Source organism: Symphalangus syndactylus, chromosome 3 (assembly GCF_028878055.3).
Source record: "Symphalangus syndactylus isolate Jambi chromosome 3, NHGRI_mSymSyn1-v2.1_pri, whole genome shotgun sequence".
Classification (NCBI taxonomy): Eukaryota; Metazoa; Chordata; class Mammalia; order Primates; family Hylobatidae; genus Symphalangus; species Symphalangus syndactylus.
This window is the reverse complement of record NC_072425.2, coordinates 104,785,376-104,809,980: the sequence shown is the minus strand read 5'-3', so window position 1 is coordinate 104,809,980 and position 24,605 is coordinate 104,785,376. Positions and strand designations below refer to the sequence as shown.

Sequence of the window (24,605 nt, the reverse complement as noted above, 5' to 3'; positions counted from 1 at the left end):
AAAATATTCTGTGTTGCTTTAATGTGTTAAAAGTTTGTTCGGGCCGGGCACGGTGGCTCACGCCTGTAATCCCAGCACTTTGGGAGGCCAAGACGGACGGATCACGAGGTCAGGAGATCGAGACCATCCTGGTTAACACGGTGAAACCCCATCTCTACTAAAAATACAAAAAATTAGCCGGGCGCAGTGGCGGGCGCCTGTAGTCCCAGCTACTCGGGAGGCTGAGGCAGGAGAATGGCGTGAACCCGGGAGGCGGAGCTTGCAGTGAGCCGAGATCGCGCCACTGCACTCCAGCCTGGGCGACAGAGCGAGACTCCGTCTCAAAAAAAAAAAAAAAGTTTATTCAGTTCTAAGCGGTGATTTTTAAATGTCAAAGAAATACGGTCCATTGAAAGAGAACTCACAGTTACTACATTACATTTTTGTGTGATATTTAGGTTACAGAAGTTTTATTGTTTTCACACTGCTTTTTCTCACTTTCATTTCGGCAGAGGTATTTTGTGCATTTTATATTAACTAACAGTTCACTTGGAGAGATCACTCTAATATTTGGAGCCGATTCCCTACAGACACATTCTTTAAACATTCTGTGCAGAAAGGATTTGATTGTTCATATTGTATGTTATCTTTTCTTGATCTTATTACTCTGACCTGTACAGGCATTCAGTGGAACCCATGAAGAGAGTACAGACAGCTGACTGGATGAAGAAGACATTGGGGAAAAAAACTCCCATTGTTTAGATTTCTGTCAGAGGATATAAGAATACTTAATTTCTTTTATCTCTAGGGCTTTCATTATCATTTAAATTTCATTTTACATTAATTGATCAGGGATTAGTAAAGCCATTATGCAGAAATTAGAATAAGACAAGCCAGATGGAATGAATAATTCATGAAGTCCAATTACGTTTTATTTCTGGTGTACTTTCAAACTTGCCTCTGACTTCTGTGCTATTTTGATGTGACAATATTCACTGGAAATCAAGAGTGCCATTTTAATTTATTGTATCCCTCTGGAGTGGAAGCATTTGTATGCACTAGGGGTATGTTAACGCATTTCCACACACACACCCCAACACCCGAAAGTCAATTTTGGGGGTTTTGAAAACACTAGGTGATGTAGGAATAAGGTTCATTTTGTACAGAAGTTCTGGGGCACTTCAATGAGCCACACCAGTTCAACTGATTGGGGTGAGCTGACCCGATGCAAAGAGACTAAAGGCGTAGGATCGCGAAATGATTACCTCCTGGAAGAGCAATAATCCTCTTTAAAATATTTGTATGCATTCCTCTCTGCAAAAGAACCCTGAAAATGTGAATTTGGCCTAGAGTTGGACTGGAGGTAGCAGCAGCTGTTGCAGCTACAGACGAGGACCACGAGGTGGCAGGGGTTGCCTTCAATGAAAGGGTTCGGGGCGGTCGGGACCGCCGGGGCTTCAGAACATCCCCGCGGGTCTGAGCCGGGGCGACCACGGTTGGGTTTAGGCTCCGAGCATCTCGCAAAGCGTTGCCAGGCGAGAATTCCGAACTAATGGGCAGTCCGGTCCACCTGTCTGGAATGTCTCATACGACTCTGTCTGAAACCGCCTCCCCACCCCCGGTCCCAGCCCCCAGCCCCTTCAGAGGCCCCCTCTCCCCCCGGTATTTATTTATGCCACTGGACAGTTCTAGTCACATTAAAGCTCCGGTTCACCTTCTCGAGGACTTTCATCTCGGGAAGTTTTATGACACTTTGTGAATGTGCAAAGTTTTTAATTAGGCTCTCTAGACAGCCCGAGGCAGCAGCAGCGCCACAAAGTCTTCACGGTCTCTCTGCTTTACAGCACAACAAGCCGCTCTACTCCTTTGAAGACAATGCAGACTATGTGTACGATGTCATGTGGTCCCCCGTGCATCCCGCGCTCTTTGCCTGCGTGGACGGGATGGGGCGCTTGGACCTCTGGAACCTCAACAATGACACCGAGGTGAGCGGCTCAGGCGCCCGGGCCGGAGGGCTGGGAGGGGGGCGCAGTCGGCCACTCGCAGTCTCTCCCTCTTTCTCCAAAACGGCCTTTTTTGGACAGACCTTCCAATTGCAGCAGGGCTGCCGGCCCCCCATTCTTGACTACCCTGAAGGGAATTGGCAGATGCATTGGCCAAAAATCACTTAGTCTCCCTTCATCCCTAAACGGTGGCTGCTCTCGGACAATTAACGACCCTTTTTTGCAAAGAGCAAAACGTTATGCGTTCACACCTTTCCCTATGGGACAGGACACACAGGCATTTGTCAGAGCCGTGTTAAAATAACTTTATAGGCAAACACTTGGAAAAGAAAGCTTTTGTGGACGTCGATTTTTAGATTGGGCTTTTAAAAAGGGCTATTTGTCAGTGTTTGCTACTTGTACCATTTCTATTTTGAATCCACAAAAGACGATTCTGTTGACTATTTTATGTTTAGATCTTTCATCCATTTGATTTGTACCAAGGTAAATATTCCTTGTCTAAGATATCAGACTCAGAGGCAGACTTTTACAACAGCCTCCAACTTTGAACATGAATATCAAACTCAGTATTTTTTAAAAAAGAGATTTTAACATGTCACATTTACAGTAAGTGAAAATACCCATTTATTTTAAAAAGCAGCCAATAATAAATACTGTTTTTAAATTATGCTATAAAAATTTATGTTTTAAAAACTATGCCACATGCATTGTTCCTTTTTGCCAGTCTCGCAAAATTACTGAGTTGCTAATTCAGCTACTTGGATTTTTTTTTAACATAAATATTGTCCTTCAACTTTATAAAATAAAATTGTCTCCGCATCACTTCTTGGTTTCTGATTCAAGAAAGCTCTCTATAAATAAGAATGGACAGGTAAGAGGAACAAGTGCTGCAAACTATTATGTCAAGTGGAGAACAACAGAAAGGTCTTTTGAAGTGTTTTGAGCAGGAAACAGCTCAGCCTTTTTAATTAGGAAGCCCACAGCTGGAGGATCTGAGGAGGAGCATACTTCCCTCGTATTTGTGTGTGTGTGTGTGGGAGGGGTCAGGGAAATATTCTTCAGGTGTTATTATTGAGTCGTTGTATCTTCAAGGGTATGTACACCTATAATTGCTGCCAAGTAGTTATCTTTTAAAAATCTTTCAATTTGAGTCTATTTTTCCTTTTAGCTACAAGAATTCTGTGACAAGAATGAGTTATGTAATGAAGCATCTTTGAAAATAATCAAAAGGCATGAGTATGTGAAATGTCCCATCATTTGGATGTTGAAATGTTTATAACATTATTGTTTTTAATAGAAACATGTTATTACCCTACATTGTAAGGGTTTCCCAGAGTCTTCATCACTGTTTATTAAAATCATATTCCTTCTATTTGCTAGGAGAAATTCATTCATTTAAAGCAACCAAAAAAACCAACATTTTCCTGATTGACTTAGGAGATCGCTGTATTAGAAATCCAGCTTAGTTGAGATAATGTTTAGGTGATACCCAACTACAGTGCATATGAAGGGAGTGAGTGTTCTACAAACTCCTTAATAATTTTTATGTAACTGTTTTACTTTTAAATTTTTTTTAGGTAAAATGAAACTAATGTCTCAACATTGATAAATGTAATTTTTTTCCCTTCTCTTTCTCTAGGTATCAAGAGACAACCACATAAAAGTTTCATAGCTAAACATTTTTAAAAAATCATTATTGGTCATGCAAACTGTTTAGTTTTGTGGTAAACATAATTCTGCTTTAACAATAATAGTAGAGCTACATTGAGTCCAGCTCAAATCCAGTAATGAACCGAACACTTTTTAAAACCTTCAAATCATTTTTGTCTTCTGGCAAGTTGAACAAGATTTTTCAAATATTTGTCAGATTAAAAATTAGATTTCTTAAAAAAATCTGAATTATCAGTAGAGCAGTATGTTTTGTTGTTGTTCTTATTATTACATTTTTGGACCAGGTTATTCCAGCTGTTCCTATGCAAGGATAGTTCATATTTCCCACCTCAGTATTTCTGATTTCTACTGCTTAATGTAATAATTTGATATATAAATCTTGCCTTTGCAATTAAAATGATTGAGCCAGGAAAACTGTGGAAATATTTGTGAAACAAAGTACAGTATAAGAGACAGAGAGAACATATGAATTGTTTTTTATTATTCATCAACTTTTGAAAGGTCATTACTGATCAGATTAATGCAAATATATTTCGTCATTTTCTTCATGCATTTATGAATTTTCTAGCACATAATACAGGCTGTGATCATTATTTTCTATCATTTATAATATATATGAAAATAAACTATTTTTAAATGTTTAAAATATTGTTTCAGCTTGTTATAGTACTTATATTCCAAATAAAATTCTTGAAAATGTATTAGGCATTATTTTAAATGTGTCACAATGTCAGTTTATTTTCAGTGATTTTTTTGTTATATTCGTATTAAGATTAAACATTTTATTCTATTTTTAAGATTGTTCATAGATTACCTAATTCTGTTCAATATCAGATTGTTCATGGAATTAGGTAATAGAATTAAGCAAGAATCCTGTATGAACCTTCTAAATTATAGTATTAAAAATTAACTTTGAAGAGTCTATAGTTGAATCACAGATTTGTTTTTTGGGCAGCACAGTAATAATAAAGTGTATTGACAGAATTATGATCCATCTAAATTCACATTGTTTCAGCCTTTGAAAGATTTGGTTAAAAATTCAGACTCTAGCTTGCACAGCAGGTACTTTTATTATAGAAATTGTGTATTTTTAAAAAATAAATGAGCCGGGGACTTTTTTTTTTTTTTTTTTTTTGCTCACAATTGACATACAGTGATTTAAGCGAGTGAAAGAATTTTTATTGATTTCAAGATTAAGTTTAAACATAGATTCTTATATATGATGGAGTTTTTATTGCTATTTTAAAGATAGGTATTGGGTCAATAATTTCGTATAAACAGATGGTTTCAATTCCCTGAATAACAAAATGCCGGTGGTGCTAAGCCACAGTACATGTTGTGTTTCCATTCTAATGCGACATGTTTATTAGACACAGGTCTTAAACAGTGGCATGAGATGATCCTAGTGGCCCCCTTTTCACCATATTTTTTCTTTTTGTTTTAATATTTACCTTTTCCTTTCTTAATGGCATGTTGTCATTTCCTATTCAACATTCTTGTAAAAGGCTCAAGAGATCTGAGCTTTATGTCAATTATAAACTTCTAACCTTGAAGACAAGCTTTTACACAACTGATAATGGGAGAGAGGTAGACACACTAAAAAGTCTTTCCAAATACTGAGGTTCTTGGAACAAATACTACAGGTTCCATTTCAGCACCTCCAGTTCACTTTAATTATTATTATTGTTATAATTATCAATGCTTTTAGATTTGAAGTGTTTATTAAAGGAGATATGAAGCATCTTCTATGAGTGGGTGGCTGTATTCTATCACGATGTCACCCTGGAGACAGTGCCAAAGTTGTGGATCGCTTATTACACTTCGGTACTGCGAGAGGGAGGAAGACAGATTTAACAAAAGAGAGAGAAAGAGAGAGAGAATTTGAGTTTTTTGAAAATTTTTTTTACTTTACGTTTCCCTTTCTTCTTCTGATCATCTCCTCCCTGATGAGGTTTTGAGGGATCAATATATATGTTTACTTTTTCCTTGAACACTCACATTAGTATGACTTTTATTCCACCATACACCCGCTTTCTGGCTTTTTAGTATCCTTAATCTTGGTAAATCCTGAGATCTCTCTCTCTCCATCTGTCCATAAACTATGACCCAATGGGGAAGGCTCCCATTTAGCTCCTGTATTTTTTGTTGGATGTACACTTGTCATAATCCAAAGAAATATTCATGCCACTTACTGCCCGGTGACTATGTAAAAAAACTCTCCCTCCTTTTCTTTTTTGTTAAAGTGTCTCTTCCCTCTACCCCTTAATTCAGTGGAGCATATGATTTAAGAACAATGAGCCCTTTTTCCCCCCGGCACAAGGGATATTACTTCATGCACATGAAGGCAGTTGGTGACTCATCCAGTTAAACGTATTATTGTAAATTTGTATATTTAAATCCATATTCAGAGATTCTTTTATTCTGTTGTAAACCTTGGCAGGTTCCAACAGCAAGTGTGGCCATTGAGGGGGCATCCGCCCTAAACCGTGTTCGTTGGGCCCAAGCTGGCAAAGAAGTTGCTGTTGGGGACTCGGAAGGCCGTATTTGGGTCTATGACGTTGGAGAGGTACATGTGTGTTTGTGTTGTTGTTACTGTTTTGACTTGTGTATCTACTTTAGAAACCTAGTGAAATTATTGGCAAGACCTTGCAGGCCACAAGGACCCTCTCTAATGTGCTTGCTAATTTCCATTGACTTCAACGCTAGTTTGGCGAGACTTCCTGAGGGCCTAATTTGAACTTCTGTCTCCATGCACAGGACACTTAAGTTAATGATCTAAGCTCCTTTTAGAGTGCTGTAGAATGCCCCATCATCCTGTGATGGAGCGTGGCACTTCCCACTAATTTCATGAGAATGAAAAGTTTAGAGGCCGGGCGCGGTGGCTCATGCCTGCAATCCCAGCACTTTGGGAGGCCGTGGCAGGTGGATCACGAGGTCAGGAGTTTGAGACCAGCCTGGCCAACGTAGTGAAATCCCGTCTCTATTAAAAATACAAAAATTAGCCGGGCGTGGTGGCAGGCACCTGTAATCCCAGCTACTCAGGAGGCTGAGGCAGGAGAACCACTTGAATCTGGGAGGCAGAGGTTGCAGTGAGCCAAGATTGCACCACTGCACTCCAGCCTGGGTGGCAGAGAGACTCCATCTCAAAAAAAAAAAAGAAAAGTTTGCTAAATATATCATGCTAAAATTGAAAAGTTAAGTTTTGGTTGGTATGTTGAATTAATATATATACTATTTTTCTTTAAAGTGTAGCCAATTGAGAATGAGATTAATTAGAATTTTGTGCCACTTGGTGGTTTTCGAATTTATCATATGAGATATACACCTTTCTAGTATGTCTTATTACATGATACACAAAGTATTCCTGAACATCATGGCACGTAAAAAAGGAAAAAAAAAAACTACATCTTTTATTTCAGACAAATCTCCTTCAATTTGTATACGATCTTAATTTAATGTTACATTATCAATCGATTGTACTTAAGATAGTCTGTTTATTTTTGCTATATGAGAAAGTGTTAACCAAAACCTTCATTTCTGGTGAAGTAAAGAACTTTTTCCTTAAAGAAAAAGAAAATATTGAACTTTCAACAAAACAAAATAAGAGTGTTATGTAATGCTATTTTGGCATAATATGAATCTAACATTGCATTCCAGGGGGAAAATATACCACATTTGTATGCATAGCATCCTAGACCTAGAAAGTACTCTGTGAGTGCCTGGTGGATGGGTTTAGCTGATCACACTGAGAAGGGTTCTTTATGGTTTCATCAATCAGCATTCTATAAATTTGGCAATCCTAAATGGTTTGTTCTACAATGGAACTTTTGATGACATATTATATACTGCTATATGGTATAGTTGATTATGTTGAAACAAGCTAGATGGTGTTTTTTAAAATTCAGCCAGGGACAAAAACAGAATGACTTTAGAAATGGGAGTTTTCTATTCTGGATGCATAATTCTAAGTAAAAAAAACAATCTCTTGCTTTTACTGCATGTTACCTATTTCATTTAACACCCCCTTGACTACTCCTGACACCACAAGCTGAGTTCCAACAGTGACAAAAACTCTGTTAATATTGGCCCCAATGGTGAAGATGCAAATGGTCTGGTGACTATTGATATCGTTTGGAGTCTTTGGGAAAGAGAATACCCTCTGAGTCAGAAATACCGCCAGTAGTGTTACAGCAGTAGTTTTTCTTAAATGAGTATTCTTTATGTTTAATGTGTCTTTCTCATGGCCCTCATCAAAGTAAAACTAAACAACAATAACAAAAACAGATATTCTTTATTGGTCACTTCCTAAAAAATAAAAAAGAGCAAAGGAGAATGTAAAAAAAAAAAAAAGGCTTTTCTCTCTTTCTTTCTTTTCTTCCTTTCTTCCTTTTCCTTTCCTTTGTTTATAACAAGTGTAATTGTGGGAGAGAAATAGACATGAAGACATGCTCAGAGATACAATGGCAGAAAACAGATACAATTTAAAAACTCTTTGCTCTACCTCCTTTGCATACACATAATGTCCCTTAACTCACTTAAGATTATATACAATATTATTTTACCCCTCTTTGTTGTATTCTAAAAGGACTGAAAAACAGAATAGTTTAACAATCTGTTTTATATTTTAAAAGGCCTTTTGAAAAGTCTTTATTTTGACTTAAATATTATATATACACACACTATATATGGGCACACACATACATTCATACACACTGTCTATGCAATAAGGAAACACAACATGACATATATACAGAATTTTCTGCAATAAAAGTGATTTTATAGCTTTTGGACAGAATTACTTGCATATGACATATTTTGCGAGTAAATATGATTTTACAAAAGTTACTTTGGCTGATATGTGGCTGCTAAAATTTCTTTCCAGAATGCTATCATCATTTCTAAATTGTAAAGTGTTGTTATATTTCTACTATCGTATTGGCAGGTCAGGCTGGTTTTCATTTTTATGTTATTGCCCTTACTTTTCTAAGTGATATTACAGACTATAGAAATGTCTGCAACTATAGGCCAGTCTCGCCTATTTTCTGGAGTCTAGACAGGCTATAGAAAAATCTCTGTGACATATAATAGGCCAAACAATTTGTAGGGTTGTTTATCCCTACAAATTCACTACCAAGAAAAAGAAAGGATATACTCTTTTATTGAGAGTAGGTAATATTACAATCTCTAGCCCTTCTCTGAATGACCAAAAATCAGGATAAGCTTATACACTTGAACAATTCTTTAGGTATGGTTTGATCATATACAAAGCAATCTATAGCTCAGAAAAACTCAGACTTAACAAAATAATTGCCTTGACTGTGGTTTTTTTTCTAAGTATTTTTATAAATTATATTTATTTGGGTAGAAGGGGAACTTTTGTGTTTCTCTTTGTCACCACTAAGCTTTATTCTAAATCGCTGAAGACCTAGTCTGTAGAGGCACCATGTACTAAAAGGGAAAATGACTTCCCTACATCTCAGGCTTAGCTGCAGCCCACTTCCGAAAGAGGTAGATCCCTTAAGGGCAAATGCTGCCATTACTGTGATTACTATAAGATCGTTCACCAGCCCAGAACTGACAGAACATAACTGTGCTTAAAGAGAAGTGCACCCTCTAGACAAGTGCCTTCTCAGCCTTCCAAATCACCTAAACTGCGGAAGGCCAGATGGAATGCTTCATGGCAGGGTGGCACATTTGGAATTAGAGGTCCGATCTAAGGCTGGTGCATGACTGACTGCAGGGAGGGTGGTTGAGCAGAGAGCTATTTAAGAAGAAACAAATAAGGCATTGAAGACTAAATTGCCAGTAGGCTCTGCCACCACTAACCAATATTCAAAATTGGTTCTCTGGTCCCTATTAAAACGAAACTCGTAACCATGGTCATGCTGGCCTTTAGATAGAAGACCTTGCTTTGTAGAATCTTCTAGAAAGAAGACAAAATGCTTTTAGATAAGCTTTGTAATACAATCTGTATTAAAAAGTAGATGGTAGCTTTTTTTAGAGCACACAGTGTTGGTCTATTTTCCTCGGTACGTTGAATAGATGTCTGTGGGAAGACATCTCACATTCATTCTCCCGGTGTTGATTTCAGGAGATTTCTTTTAGGCTGGGGAGAAAAGAGGGGCTTGTAGGCTAGCTTTTGCCAAGACCTTGTTCCACAAGTGAGGCTGTCTTGAAGAGTAAAGGACCTATGCAATTGCATAGGGCCCCGTGCTTAGGGGAGCCCTGAGCCTGGGTCACTGTCTTAAAATTGTTAAAAATTTGCCAGGAGGAACTCCACATTTTCATTTTTCACTGAACCCTGCAAACTAGCCAGTCCTGTCAACTAGAGTGTTACTCTTAATGCCACTCATGAGGCAAATCAGAAAAAAAAAGGGGGGGGGGCCTTAACCTAGATCATTAGGAAGAGAGAAATCTCTAGAAATGTAGCTAAATGGATGGCCACACTACAATCTTCTCATTACGTGTTTCTCTTTTTTTTTTTTTTTTTTTTTTTTTTCGAGACAGAGTTTTGCTCTTGCCCAGGCTGGAGTGCAATGGTGCACTTCTGCCTCCCGGGTTCAAGCAATTCTCCTGCCTCAGCCTCCCGAGTATCTGGGATTACAGGCACATGCCACAACACCCAACAAATTTTTATATTTTTAGTAGAGAAAGGATTTCGCCATGTTGGCCAGGCTGGTCTTGAACTCCTGACCTCAGGTGATCCACCTGCCTCGGCCTCCCAAAGTACTGAGATTACAGATTTGAGCCACTGCGCCCTGCCTCATTACCTGTTTCTTAAAACTATTTAAAAATGTTTAATGAGAAGGGCCATGACTCTACATTATAAACATCAAGGTACATGTAAAGCTAAAGCCATACTGGAGATCCCAGTTCACCTCCCACAACACTCTTTTGATCACATCACAATTTTACCTGAAAATATATTAATAATATAATTTTGGGAAAGATCTCTGAGATGCCTACCCCAGTTGGAGTGGAGTGGGACAGGTTTTCTCTGTCCACGCCATTGTTGAGAACTCCCTGAAGAGAGACTGCTGTGAGCACTGATGGAAACATCTCCATTCAAGCCCAGGTAGACTTGCCTTCCTGTGAGCCCTGGCACTCCCTGATTAGGGCATTGCAGAAAGGGACTCTGGTGTCACCAGTCACTGACAGTCATCTGCCTCATCTCCTGTCCCAGCTGAGGCTGCAGCTGCTGCAGGGAGCCCCAGCTCAGTGCCCCCATGACCATGCCTTTCTCTTACTATGTACAATTATCCTCTATGACTTTTAAGATGATGGCAGAGCAGTGGCTTGAATCCAGATTTAGCGATGCAATTTATTATGAACTTCTGAAGGGGTAAACATAGGATTGTGTATGAGCTCACTGAAATCACCAGACTGAGTTTGCCCATCTCCCTTTTTTTTCTTTTTGTTACATTTAAATGACAAAGACATGAGTAATATCCCACAGCCTATGACTCAAGAGGTAAAATATAAAACAGCAATGTTTTCAGGTAGGTCACATGATGCTGTGTTTATATAGCACACATTTTTGGTTGCTTGGTTTCAGCATTATATCTGGAAAATACACTGTATACATTTATTTTCACAGAAAGGGGTCTATTTTCTTTGCAGAGCAGGTGCTGAACTCCTATTAGCATAAATGGAAGTTATGCGAATCTGAATCTGAGATTCAGAGAAGACCCCTTTTTATTATTTGGCTATAATTTTTATTCTATTTGTGCCTTCAAAAGTTACTTACATAGACAGTGGTTGCATGCACCATTTAAATCTTCTGAGATTCAAAATTAAAAATAAGCCTAGCTTCTGAATAAGTTTTGAGAAATCTCCAAACTATGGCTTGCAATCTATTTGTTTTGGATTATAGGAAGGATTCCATTCAATTAAATGAAACATGGGTAGGATAATAAGTCAAAAATTAACTATTAATATACCTGAAAAGAGAGCTATTGTTGGATTTTTTTTCAAATGATGTATGAACACACATTTTAAAGAATTAAAAATAAAAACTACTCATTGCCATGTCTCCGTTACTGAAGAGCAAGCTTTTCTATGTATATAGAGCTGACTTCAACAGCACATAGGCCAGTATGTATAGAATTATTCACATGTCCTGATGATTGATAGCCAGCCTATCTACCTGTCTCTTTTGCAGATGTGTTTTATAGAAAGCCCGCCGCCATTGTTAAGGCTTCAGTGCTGTCACACAGATGCAGCTGTCATAAATATCCCCTAACAACTATGTTTGCTGCTTATCTGAATTAGTTAGAATGCTGTTTGCAGCTCCAGTTTTGAAAGAAGCAGTTTATCTTCCACCTCCTATTATTTCTTTTTCCATTAACCTCTTCCAGGGAAGATTTTGTTTTCAGTTGTGATAAATTCACACAGGTTTCAAATCCCTGATTATATTTTACAGTAGTCAAATGATAAAATTACAGAATCATTTTCAGCTCAAAGTAGGATTTGAAGAATAAAATGGCAACTTAAAAACCATGGTTTGAGAGATGGACAAATCTTATCCTAGCTTTATTAATTTGGTATCCTATTCACTAATTACCTAAGAAAATATGCATAAATCTTTAAATTTGAACTCTGAACTTTGATAGCATTTCAAATAGCTTGTTTGATATGACTCTTTGGGGGCCAAAAGAATAGCATTCATTTCATTACAAGTTTCAATAAGTATAATACATTTGACATTGGATATATGGGCTTTGAAAAATTCTTGGAAAATAAAGATATGGGTTAACGTGAGAGATCAAATGTAAACTGCCAAAAAAGTAAAACATGATTTTAATCCATTTGAATATATTTTAAAGCCAAAACGAAAAATCAGGAGAGAAAAGTTTATTTGTAACCCTAACAGGAAAAATGGCCTACACAATATATTTTAGAATGATGGTCAAGGTGTTACATGTAAGAACTGTTAATAAGTGCCTCAAATAGTTTCATAGCCAGCAAGAATAAGAATAAAAGAAAAGAGATTCAACGGGTCATTTTTTTATGCTTTCAACAGCAGTTTGATGTAGTGGCATCTGATAAACTGGAAGTACTGGGAGCTAAAAAGGGTTTGAGTAACACAAAATAAATACAACACAATGATGATTTTTAAGGGGATCACACTTAGGCAATGATTGTTTACTTTGTGGAACTCCTTCATGTTTTCCAGTAATACAGGGCCTACATCAATTCTCCATAAGCAGCCTGTGCCTTGAATATAAATAATTCTCCTCCTTGAGGAAGTGGGCATACAAAACACAAAACTGAAAAGTTAAACTTAGATTTGGGAGGTTAATTCAAACAAGAGTCCCTTAATAAAAAGAACTGCATTTGCAATCAGCCAGTTTTAATAACTGTGCTTTATGAATGCCTTTGTCCCCTGAGCAAGGCAAACCTGATTGCATGGCTGGGTTTTTGCAGCCTCCAAAAGAGCAGAGTTCGTCTCAGCTTAGCGAGATCCAGGTATGATCATCTGAAACACTTGTGTTTCTCATTAAATGAGTGTGGCCTTTAATTTCCTAGATTCTTGAAGGCCTTTGCAAGTACTGGCTTATTCTTAGGTGGATAAACATTATTTTCTTTAGCTGATACGAAATACTTCCTTTTATTTTCTCTCCTTGAGAAAGAAAGGACTTAGGCGTAAATTCTTCCAGTGATACCAAACATCCAGATAAAATGTGAAAATCCAAATACCTGGTTCTGTCGGTAACATCTAGATAGCAGTTGATGGCGTAAGAACAAAGCATCAAGCTTTTCAACTGGATTTTTCAGTTTTTCCTTGAATTTTTAGTATTACAGCCACAATGCTGTGCTATTAAGTCAAGGGGCACAAAGATATATTTGTGTGGGCAGATTTGGGATGCTAATAAATATAATTATATAAAATAAGCCACTTCGAAATAATATATTAATTCATTTGTCATAACAAATTATAAGTATTTGAAATTAAATATTTTGGGTAAAATCTATGATTGTAATTTTAGTATTAACTTTATTTCTTCTGGGAAAAGTGCTTAATTTAAAAAAGAAAAGGCGCAATTAATTCCAATTAATGTTGTAAGTATTCATCTTATAGTATGTGTAATAGCTGTGGCTTTCACTTTGATAATTATATATGTAAAAGACCATGATTAAACTAATTATTATATAAATAGTATGCTTATTCAGGTAGCATTAGTATATGAAAATGGACTTATAGGATTAATATCTTCTCAAGCAAATGTTTTTTCTGAATTGATAAGAAATACTTATGACTTCATGTATTATGGAGTAGTTGACTCAATGAAAAGAAAGCTCTAATATCTAATATTATAAACAGCAAATTAATGTGTGTATAGTAATTTGCAAAATTCAGTGAAGTTCATATATTCTCATTTTGGTGATAAATGATCTATGAATATAAACCTTCTGAAAGAAGAACCAGTTTGTATAATTAATCATCTTCATGATTCTTCTGTGGTTTCAAACTGTCATCTTCAATGGCAGTTTGGATTATGAAGCAGTTGTTAATTATAGTGTTAATTTTTTTATGGCTGACAAAATTGTGTTTAGTTCTATAATTTCAAAATTGCTAAATTTTATCTTGAAAAATTGCTGCTTAGAGCAGTAGCCTCAAATCACAGCTTTAAAAGCTAAATGTGAAGTCTCTCCAATCATCTGTGAATCGAGATTAACCCGGGCCTGTATAGAATGGAGTTGTTTCTTACATGTGTATGTGTGCTACTGTTGGCATATCTAAAATATAATACATAATCAAATATCTGCTTATGCACATTTCCTGTGTAAATATTTATACACCATGTAGGTTGGACTTGAAAAGTGAGGAAGTGAATGAATCATTATATTTCACTTTCAAGGAAAGCTTACATGAATTTTTGAGAATGTCAGCTATCAGAACATCTTCTAAATTTTAAAGCATGAGTTACTTATCATTTAAGAAATATCCAAACTGCTAACATTGTAAAAGCAATGTCATAATTTTAACCTAGTAGATAAAACAGTGGCCCATTTCTAAGCTCTTTCTCCTAATAGCCAACCAATAGTTTCTCAATTCAGATTAAATTTTTTATTTGTATTGGTCTCAGCATTAAGGGCCCTTAGATAGAAAGTTAACATAAACCAATATTTTTAAAGTGAATAAATAAATAAGAAAGTGAACACCTTCTAGTATGATTTAAAAAAAAAAAAGTTACCCTTGTGACTTAAAAAAAAATTCAGATTGTCAGCCCTCCCTTGATTATCACATTCCTCAGATTTTTTTTTTTAACCTTTGGAAGACCTCATCCACAGAATTGTACACAAAGTGGTTATTTGACGATTGTCTATTAAAACACAATAACCCAGTCTAGCAAAGTGCCTGGCACAAAATAGGCACACAATAAATATTTGATGGGTGAATGAATGATTCACATGTGAAAATTTGAGCAAAAATTAAAGGAAAACTTAATTTTTTAGAACATTCAGGATGTAGCCTCCAAGTTGGCTACAGATTGATGCACAGGAAAAAAATTACTTAACTGTAGTTGCACGGAAAAGGATATTTAGAAAATATCTTTAGAAAAGAGTGCTTATCCTTCCCTCCAATCTCTTCCCCAGTTTCCCTCCCCTCCTGTGCTTTTAAAAGTGAGCAGTTGGCCACTAGTGTAATAAAAGCATAACAGTTGATTCAAACAGTTGTCAAACCACTGGGAAAATGCTTCCTTTTCATTGTGCTTTTTTTGGACACTATAGATATGGTAAATCATGAACTGCGTTATAAAAATACCTCTTTTATGCCCAAACATTCAGTAGGAGGGAATGACATTTCTTTTATTACCTTGGTAAATGTTTTTAAGGTGTTTAGCAATAAGCCTTCTTTTTGTCAAAACTGCTTAGACGCAGCGGTTGCTAAGAATTTATTAGAAAACCTATAGTTAATAATATCAAGAAAAGAAGGGATATGTGTTTAGTAGCTAATATGACAGATGAGCTTGTGTAGCACATGCTTTTGCGTTTTCCTACCATTTTCTTGATCTTTGTGTTATGGAAGAACAAATTATTCATGTTTAGAAGGTTTATTTTTCATTATTGCCCATCAACCAGCATTTTTAGCATTTTCTCCATCTTTTGGGCAGAGAAATAGATTGTTCCAAATAGTAGGGAAAAAAATAAGGCTAAAAGATTTCTGAGGAAAGAAGGATGATAAGATTTTAATACAAATGTGAACAAGACTATTCATCTTTAGGTCTTCGTGAATTAACTCTTTCTTCGGCTATTTGTTGTTGTTGTTGTTTTTCTTCCACAGGTAAAACCTTCAGAATTGTTGTCCTGCTTCCTATAATGCTAAATTTTAACATGAAAAATATTTTACATGTTACTTTCTTAAGATAGTGTTTAAGGAGAAGGATATTTCCTTCTATATTCGCTGGCTTATTGAAATTGATAGAGACCCACATTTGTTACTATTTACTTTGACTTTTATGTCCTACTTTTATCTCTTTCCTTAATTAGGTGGTAATGGATTTTTTAAAAAGTGTTACTCTAAAAAAAATGCGGTAAAAATAAACCACTCCTTTAAAGAAACGAGGGAAGAGACCTTTGGCAGAGAGGTCTGAAGCTTCATGGGTGGATGAGGGTTCCCTTAGATGGGATTTCCAGATGAAAAGAAATTAAAAAATAATCAAATACCATCTGACCATCATAGGTAAGAATGTTGCTAAATTTTACAGAAATTTTTACCTATTGACTGGTAATAGCAGACTGCTGTACAGAGACTAATGTAACTCCTACTTTGTCGACTTCTTTGAAACTGCTCTAAATAAGTTACATACCATATATCTTTTTGTGGTAGAACACTGTAGTATATTTACACCCTCTGTATATTGCATTCTGGCTTGGAATTCTGGTCCGTGGTTTCATCCATTGTTAGCTGCGATGCTAGACTCTCCCGGGAGTTAAATACAGTGGGGCTGTATTTATGTGAAGCGGGTATGCTTGGTCGTTCAGTGGCTGTTTCATTGCATATTACCTCCCACTTTGCTCCCATCTGTGTGTGTGGTAAAGGGAATTGTCCTAAAAAATATAGGCTTCCTCTGAACACAGACGTGTATTTGTATACCAGTAAGTCAACAATCTCCTGAATTTGGGTGCCATTAATAATTGTCCTTTTTAAAAGGCTTTCAGAGCTTAGAGGGGGTTAGCAGTCGTTCTGTGGAAGCAGACATACATTTCTACTTTTTCTGTAAATGCATTAAAAAATAATGTGTATTAAAGTGAAAGGAAATCTGTAAGATATCTTTTTAACAGAAAACTTTAACTTTTAGATTAATATAGAGATGAATTGTCGTGTATCTCTTGGAAATCAATGGTTAACATGATAGTCTCACACACTTTTTAAAATTACTTCATTTAATTGAAAAATTACAAAGCGGCTGATGAGCCACACATCCATGAAATATTTATCTTGAAACCTAGAGTCCTACTCACTTAATGTGTTGGCCATACCTCATGTATTTGAGAAACCAACTGAAATCAGAGTGCTTTTCTAATGTCTTAATTATGCAAGATTTAAAAAAAAAAGAAAACTAAAGTAAGCAATACCTGAGACAGATATTTTTACTATGAAAAATATTGCACTGGGATGGTGAAAGTTACTGCAGATAATGCAGCTATTTAAAATTATTATAGCTGCAATTACTAAAAAATGAGGAAGGTTTGACTGAGAACTATTCAAAATAGTTATTAGCCATGTGATTATAAAAAGGAACACATGAATGATATTTGCATGTTTAACCCCGGTTATAAAAAGTCATTTGATTTTTTTTCACAGCATGTACAGCAGTTACAAATCCTTACAACTTTAGGTAAAAATGAAGAATCCCACTATGGAAAGTGCCACAAGGGAATAGCTGGATTAGGATGTATTAGTCACATGTGAAAAATAAAAAATATGTATGTGCATGTCTACATATGTGTGTGGATGTGTCTAGTTACAATAAAGTTATATTTTAAACTTGATTTTTAAACAAACAATGGAAAGTAGCAACTCTGAAAGAATTTTTCTTGTGATTTGAAAGAACTCTTTCCCTGTCCCCCGTTCATGAAAGTTAGCTATTATTAAAAGCCTGACTACTTAGGAAATTATTTGTGTGAGTATTTCAGACATAAAATGTGATAAAATATAAGGTATACTTCTAAAAAAAAGTACAGCTCTAAATAGGTGAAAAGAAGAAAGAGAAGAGGAAAGAAAGCAAGAAAATAAAAAAATTGGAAGAAAGGAATAAACATTAAGAAGGAAAAACAACATCATGTATTCAGGGTTTATAATGTACAAGCACTGTGTTAAGCTTATTACATTATTTTGTTTTATTTAATATTCAGTCCTAGAAGATGGATCTTACAATTTATTTCACACAAATGAGGAAGTAAAGATCAGAAGTGTTAAAACCATACATTCCCTAAAGACATACAGCAAGTTAATGGCAAATCTGGGAAAGAAACCAGGATCTGGCTGGTGAAGCGGAAAAAAAGTCAACCCTGGCTCCATTGTCAGATGTTATTACTCCACAATCTGTGCCTCCCTTTAGATATACAGGACACCCGGGCAAGGCAAGCAAGGGTTAGACTGATAAGTTTTTCAGGGGTGAGGTGGGACCGGGTTCAGAGGCAGCCTCCAGTCCACTCAGGCAGAGAGGAGGGGACAGATCCCTGACATGGTCCGAGAAGTAGTGGGGTAGCCTGGGTGGTGGGGCTCTGGGAGGCTAAAACGATACATTTTCATGAATTTTTCCACAACTTTTGCACTTTTGCTTTTGCTTGTTGACCTTTTGTCTTCCAAGAATCTTAAAGGTTTAAAACAATCTTTAGAATCTCTGAGCAGATGATTCAAAACACATTACCTGCCTGCCCTTCTGTCATGAAATGCTGGCGTTTCTCAAGGGGTGAGTCTTGATTGCCCCACACTAACAGGTGAAAGTTATGTGGTCTTTAGCAAATTATTTAGCTCCCTATACTGTCCTCTCCTACCTGTTAAAGAAAGGTCTACGCCCTGCTTTAACATCCTCACATAACAATCAGAATTAATTCCTAAAGAAATTTTTTTATAAAACAGAAAAATACTGTAAAATTGGTATGCGTGCCACAAAACGTATCATTTTGGGGAGCCTGTTCAATTTGACTGACAATTTAAAGAAAAAGAATGCATGACAATCCATGATGAACTCATAGTACTTTCTTTACTTTGATTACCTTTCTCATGCTCTCCACATCTCTGTTGATGAATGGGTCAGATATCATCATCCTTATTTTACAATTGAGGCAATGAGAGGGTAAGTGCCTGACCATTGCCAGCAACCAAGATGAGAACAGGACTTGAGTCTCCTGTCCAAATCTGAGGTTCATTTTACCTCTTTCTTATGTCCAAATTGCTACCTCAGTAACTACTTTTGCCCTTAGCTTCATTGGCTATAAAAATAGGATTGTATCATATCTATAAAAGGTGATCTCTCTTAGAGTTAAGATTTTATTATCTCAGGAATCTGAGCCTCAAGTGCTTTTGGCATGAAAATGCTTTATATGTTTAGCAAAAAATTAGAAAACAGCCATTGAATCAGGAGATGGACTGGCTGTTGGTGAACTCAGTCGATGAAGCAGTTGGAATATCTGAGTCATCCCTAACCTATGATGCAGACTTCATCAGAGATGAATCTGGAGGCAGAAAATGTTTCCAGATCCACTTTGACCTAGAACAATGCTGGGAAATTTTTGAAGTTTTTTTTTAATGGTGTTCCCTTAATTTAACTATACATTTTTAATTGGTCAAAATAACTTATGATCTTTTTTCCTATCACAAACGTAAATTGTTTGGAAATTATTCTAAGCTATTATTCTCAGAGAAAAAAAACCCATAGTGATGCTCTAGATTTAGCCTTTAATGCCTTAATAGAAACTTGAAGAGATGCTGAAGCAATGTTATTAACATGCCATTTGCCTCCCTGTTACTTGCTTGACACACAACAGATATCAGGAAATGTTACAGTTGTCACTGAAGGAAGGTAAATTTTAGGCTATTCATTTTTTAATGTCAGTGAAGTTTTTTTAATGCCAGTATTCACACAGTTTGACCTACAAAAAACATAATTAATTTTTGTCTGTATTTCATAGTCATCATATTTCAAAATAATTCACTACTGTATCTTTAATTCAAATACAGTGCCTGACATATAATTGGTACTCAGTCAATGCTTATTGAATGAGTATTGAATAAATTTATATGCAAGGTAGGACATGAGAGCAGGCTGTTCTGTGAGAAACATGAACAAAGATTTTTCCTATTTAATGATTAAGATAGTATTGGATTAAAAAATCTCCTAGAGAAAATCATAAACACATTTATGTTCTTGAGCCTCCTTTCTAGCCGTTTCTAATCAGAGAGTACCAGGTGAGAAGAGCCAGGAACTGCCAAGGGTAGGAAGGGCAGTTCTGTCCAAACGGATGCTGTTTACAGTCATGGAAACAGCAAAGTGAAAAGAGTGGCCCTCTCGTTTGTTAGGACACCTGTTTGGTCTTACCTACAAGTAATTCTAATGCCAAAAATTATTACTTTGGGTGTAGAAACAGCCTGTGAATACACATTCACACATTCAAGCTAAGATTATACTTAAAGTACTTCCTGCTGGTGACATTTAATTCTAAATTGGGGCAGTCTGCAGTTCACCTTCTAAATCTAGCATTACAATCACCTTGGGTTATTTTTACAGTCAACAAGATGAAAAGTGTAATAGGATGAGATAGATAAATTGATTTCAAGTTTCTAGAAGGAATTGTGTTTTCATCATGTTCTACTCTAGAATTTTTGTGAACCAAGAAAATAAATATTTCTGTGAAAATTATGATACCATAAAGAGGAAAAGACTTGGCAAAACAAATATCCCTAAAAAAACTTCAAACATTTTGCCAATCTAAATGAAACTTCAGCAGATCAAAAAGAGGACAAGATGTGTTAGATTACTGTGACACTTTTGTGAGGGTGAATCTATATTTCTAAGGGCATGTGTTAGTATTACAGCACTATTACTCCCACCCCCATGAAGAAAGTCACATGTAGTTCACTTGCTGGCTTATGTTTTGTGTATTTAACAGAAACATTTAAATTTGATAAAACTCATTTTTGAGAAGTTAGTTATGTAATTTTTGAGGTGTGCAATTTTATATAGTGTAAATGATAGTTCTGTTCTAAACTGTATCTAGACATTTATTCAAACCTTAATGTTCCATAATCTTTACTAGGGCCGTTTGTGAACAGTCTTGCCATGACTACTACATGAAACTATATAAATACATTTACCTATTTTATTGTTATAGTATATAGTTTCTACACATTGCTATCAATAAAATATTGCATAGGTCATAATATATTAACTTAAATTTGTACCATTTTAACTAATAATATAGCTTTATGTTTGGGAACCAAACTCAGTTCTTTATGAGCAATGTACTGTGTATTATTGAGACCTATTTTTTTCTCCAATATTTAAAGTTATATGAAGTTATGGGGCATTTTAGCTTTAGCTTGATTCTTACTTTATATGGGAAAAAGTTATAAATGTGTTATCATGATTAGGCTTTTGTCTCTTCTTGGGCTTTTGTTTCATGGTTATTTTTGGAAAGGCTTGCTCAGCGGTTGGAAGAAGGAAAAGAAATAGTGGTCCTATTCTTTTACATAAATGTGATACCAACTCTTTGTTGGTTATGTTTTTTGTGAGCTTCTTTGTATCGTACATTTTGGGGGCCTCGTTTTCCAGGTGCAGTATTTTCTAAAATTGAAGAGAAAAATGAAGAATCATGGAATATAGGAAAAGAGTCCAAAGTAGGGAAACCAGACTGAGCAAAAGGGTATCAGCATCATTCAGGACTATTGTGAACTTGTGTTATTGCCTGCAAAGAAATTTGGATTCATTTCAATAACTATAGCAGCATTTAACCATTCAGAAACTCATTCATGTGACTAAGTAAGAATTCTTATTGGTACTGCACTTCGCAAAATAAGTCAAAGAACTTACTTTCCTTGCCTCTATATCATTTCCAGAATTATATTCTTGAAACATTTAGCCTTAATACCAGAACACTAATTTAAGGATATACTTTGCACAATGAAGTTGCCACTTTCCAATAAGTTTTCTTGGACAGATAGTATTTGAGAATATTATCCTTGTAATAAAAAATTTAAGTTCTAATCATTTGGCTCTGTGTAGTGAGAAATTTTCCAGCTGTAGAAGCAATCTCAAAGCTTAGGTTTATTTGCTTCCTCTTTTTTCATTAAAAAATATATTAATTGAGATGCCTGTGTGTCCTTAATGTTTATGAATATGTGGATAGTGTAGTGTAGCACTAGTACCTATAGGTGAATTACACTATATTATAGCGTAAAACTCCAAGAAAATGCGTCTAAAATCTAAATCAATTTTATTCTGTGTGAAAAGCATTCAGACTTCTACTAAATCCTGTTTCTCATCCTCAAATTTTTTTTTCTATCCCAGATACTTGCATTATATTTTTAAGCAATTTATTTTTGGATGCTATGTGGAGAAATCATTATCCTTTAAAATGACTAACAAAAATTCATACATTCACTTTGCATTGGAGGAGGCATTAATTTCCTCCTCACTGAATTGTACACAGAAGATACTTTGGAAATTTTATAAATCCCCCTTTTTGATGAATCAGTATAGCATACTGGCTAAGGATGCTCATACTGGAACCACATTCCATTGACACCAATATTTGCTTGCTATGCAACCTTGGTAAGATTATTTAATCTTTCTGTGCCTCTAATGTAGGAATATGAGGCACAATAGGATTGTTATGATGAATGAGTTAATGCATGTAATGTACTTAGAACAGAACTCTTGGTAAATAATAGCTACTATTACTATTATTCATAGTTATCATCATATAAATCTTACTGGAAAGGCACAAGTACTATTTCATAGGAGGAATATTTCTTTGTATATATAAGCTGTTCTTTTGCCGTTCATACTGCCCCATCAGCAACACTTTAGAAAAAGGATTAATACCATTGACTAGGAATAAAATATACAGTTATTTGAAAATCTTGGTCATTATATGCAGTTTTTATTTGCGTGTTCACTGTAAGTCTGGTCTTCTCTTCTTATGGAAAAATGTCATTACTAAAAGCACTTTAATGTGGCTACTGTAATTGTATAGTTTACGTAGGTTTTTAAAGTTTTATAAATTCTGTGAGTGCTTTTGCTTCCAAGAGTGACATGGTTCTCTTGGTAGTTTAAGAGCAACACCTCAGGCCCTGCTTGATCCAAAGAAGAATGTTTGCTTTCCTTTACATTCCAAGGAAAACATCTGCTTTGGAGGGTATGGGGGCAAAGGGACAGTCATTCAGGCTTCAGGGCTTTCAGACATGAAAGATATCTTGTTCATCATTTCTCCACTGATTTGCTTTGCAGCTTGCAGTTCCCCACAATGATGAATGGACCCGATTTGCCAGGACCCTTGTGGAGATTCGTGCTAACAGAGCTGATAGCGAGGAGGAAGGCACTGTTGAGTTATCTGCCTAGTGGAAATGAGCCACCCCCACTGCAGCCCCCACCTTTGTGTCCTAGAGCTCAGCGTCTGCAGTCAAGTCTCTTGTATTCGGTGTCCATTCAGTATCAGTATTGCTGTGACATTTTGGGTGCCATATTGTGCCAGCTTTGCTCTAAGTATTCTAAATGTGTCCCAACATGCTTTCCACTGACCCAAAATTCACCACAGCATTTCTATCTTTATATTTCTGTCTCAAAAATGAAGGGAGGGGGGTTATGGGTTAAGTTGCTGCCTTTTAACTACTTAGTAGCTGTATTTAATAGCTGGAAACCTCTGGTTAAATTTGTGCTTACATGCACTCCTGGCATAGTCCTATTAAATCCATATGAAGCCAGATATGATTGGGTGCAGATGTGGTGTGCCTCATGTTATGGTACAGGGCCAAAGACTTGAGATGTGGTGTTTTACATGGTGACTCACATTATGAATGGATTTACTAGAAGAATATTGCTGCTCCTTATTTATTGTAGTGTGCTGCATGGAACGTATTTATTTGAAAGCATTAAAATAAACGATCCTAGAGCATGTGCATAATGAGAGGACTGTATTCTCTCTGCTGCTGTTGAGGTTACATTAATTTCCAAGTAACAATTACAGTATGCCAGTTCCACTGAAGACATGAAATCTTTAGAGGTTTGTTGCAGTGAACGAAATGAATTTTAATGCCTATTATTTCTGGGTACTTTAACAGTATTTCAAATATCATTGACCACTAATACTTGTCATTGAAGCTAACACAGTCTGACAAAAGTCTATGATTCCTAAATATGACATCAATGTTGCCAATAAAATGTTTCAAACCAGGTCTGCACCAGTGTGAGTAAATCCTTTGCTTGGGGAAAACTTGACTGGAATTCTGCTGTGACAAGAGGTGGGAGAGATACATTAGAGCCATGTTAAAGACTGATCATGAATTTATTTGCGCAGCCAACCTGGCTGGACTTAAACCAAGACTCCTAGTTTTATTTTTATGAGGGAATGTGTGTGGTTTTTTTGGAAAGCTCCTCCTTCTCACCTTTACCAAAGCCACACTTGCCCAAAGACAGTTGTTGGAGTAAGAAAGGTAGGTTAAGATGAACAAATACCAAATGTCCTACACATTTCTTTTTAAAAACAATTTACACCAGAAAATGATGTTTATTACTATTGGACTAGGAAATACGTCTCTAAACAACTTCAATAAACTTTTTTTTCAAAAGGTCATTTTATGCCCAGGGAAAATGAAAACAAATAGCGATTGAGTCATGAAAAACATTCGAAGACAGGCTTTCGGCTTTTTAGGAAGGGAATTTCCATTGGGGCTTTGTTGGTAGGGATTCCTTGAACTGTACAGTTTCTTTTATTTTTAAA

At 36.0% G+C, this 24,605-nt stretch overlaps 1 protein-coding gene across 7 annotated transcripts in view; it reads left to right on the top strand.

Moving 5' to 3' along the window:
- DYNC1I1 (dynein cytoplasmic 1 intermediate chain 1) overlaps positions 1-24,058 on the top strand; it is a 325,011-nt gene extending 300,953 nt beyond the window's left edge. For all 7 annotated transcript variants that reach the window (XM_055272649.2, XM_055272648.2, XM_055272644.2 and 4 more), the window contains 3 exons: positions 1,824-1,964; positions 6,094-6,219; positions 23,117-24,058. In XM_055272649.2, the coding sequence (XP_055128624.1) occupies positions 1,824-1,964; positions 6,094-6,219; positions 23,117-23,227 (378 nt within the window). In that variant the 3' untranslated portion in view covers positions 23,228-24,058. The remainder of the gene's footprint in view (positions 1-1,823; positions 1,965-6,093; positions 6,220-23,116) is intronic.
- Positions 24,059-24,605: the final 547 nt, after the last annotated feature.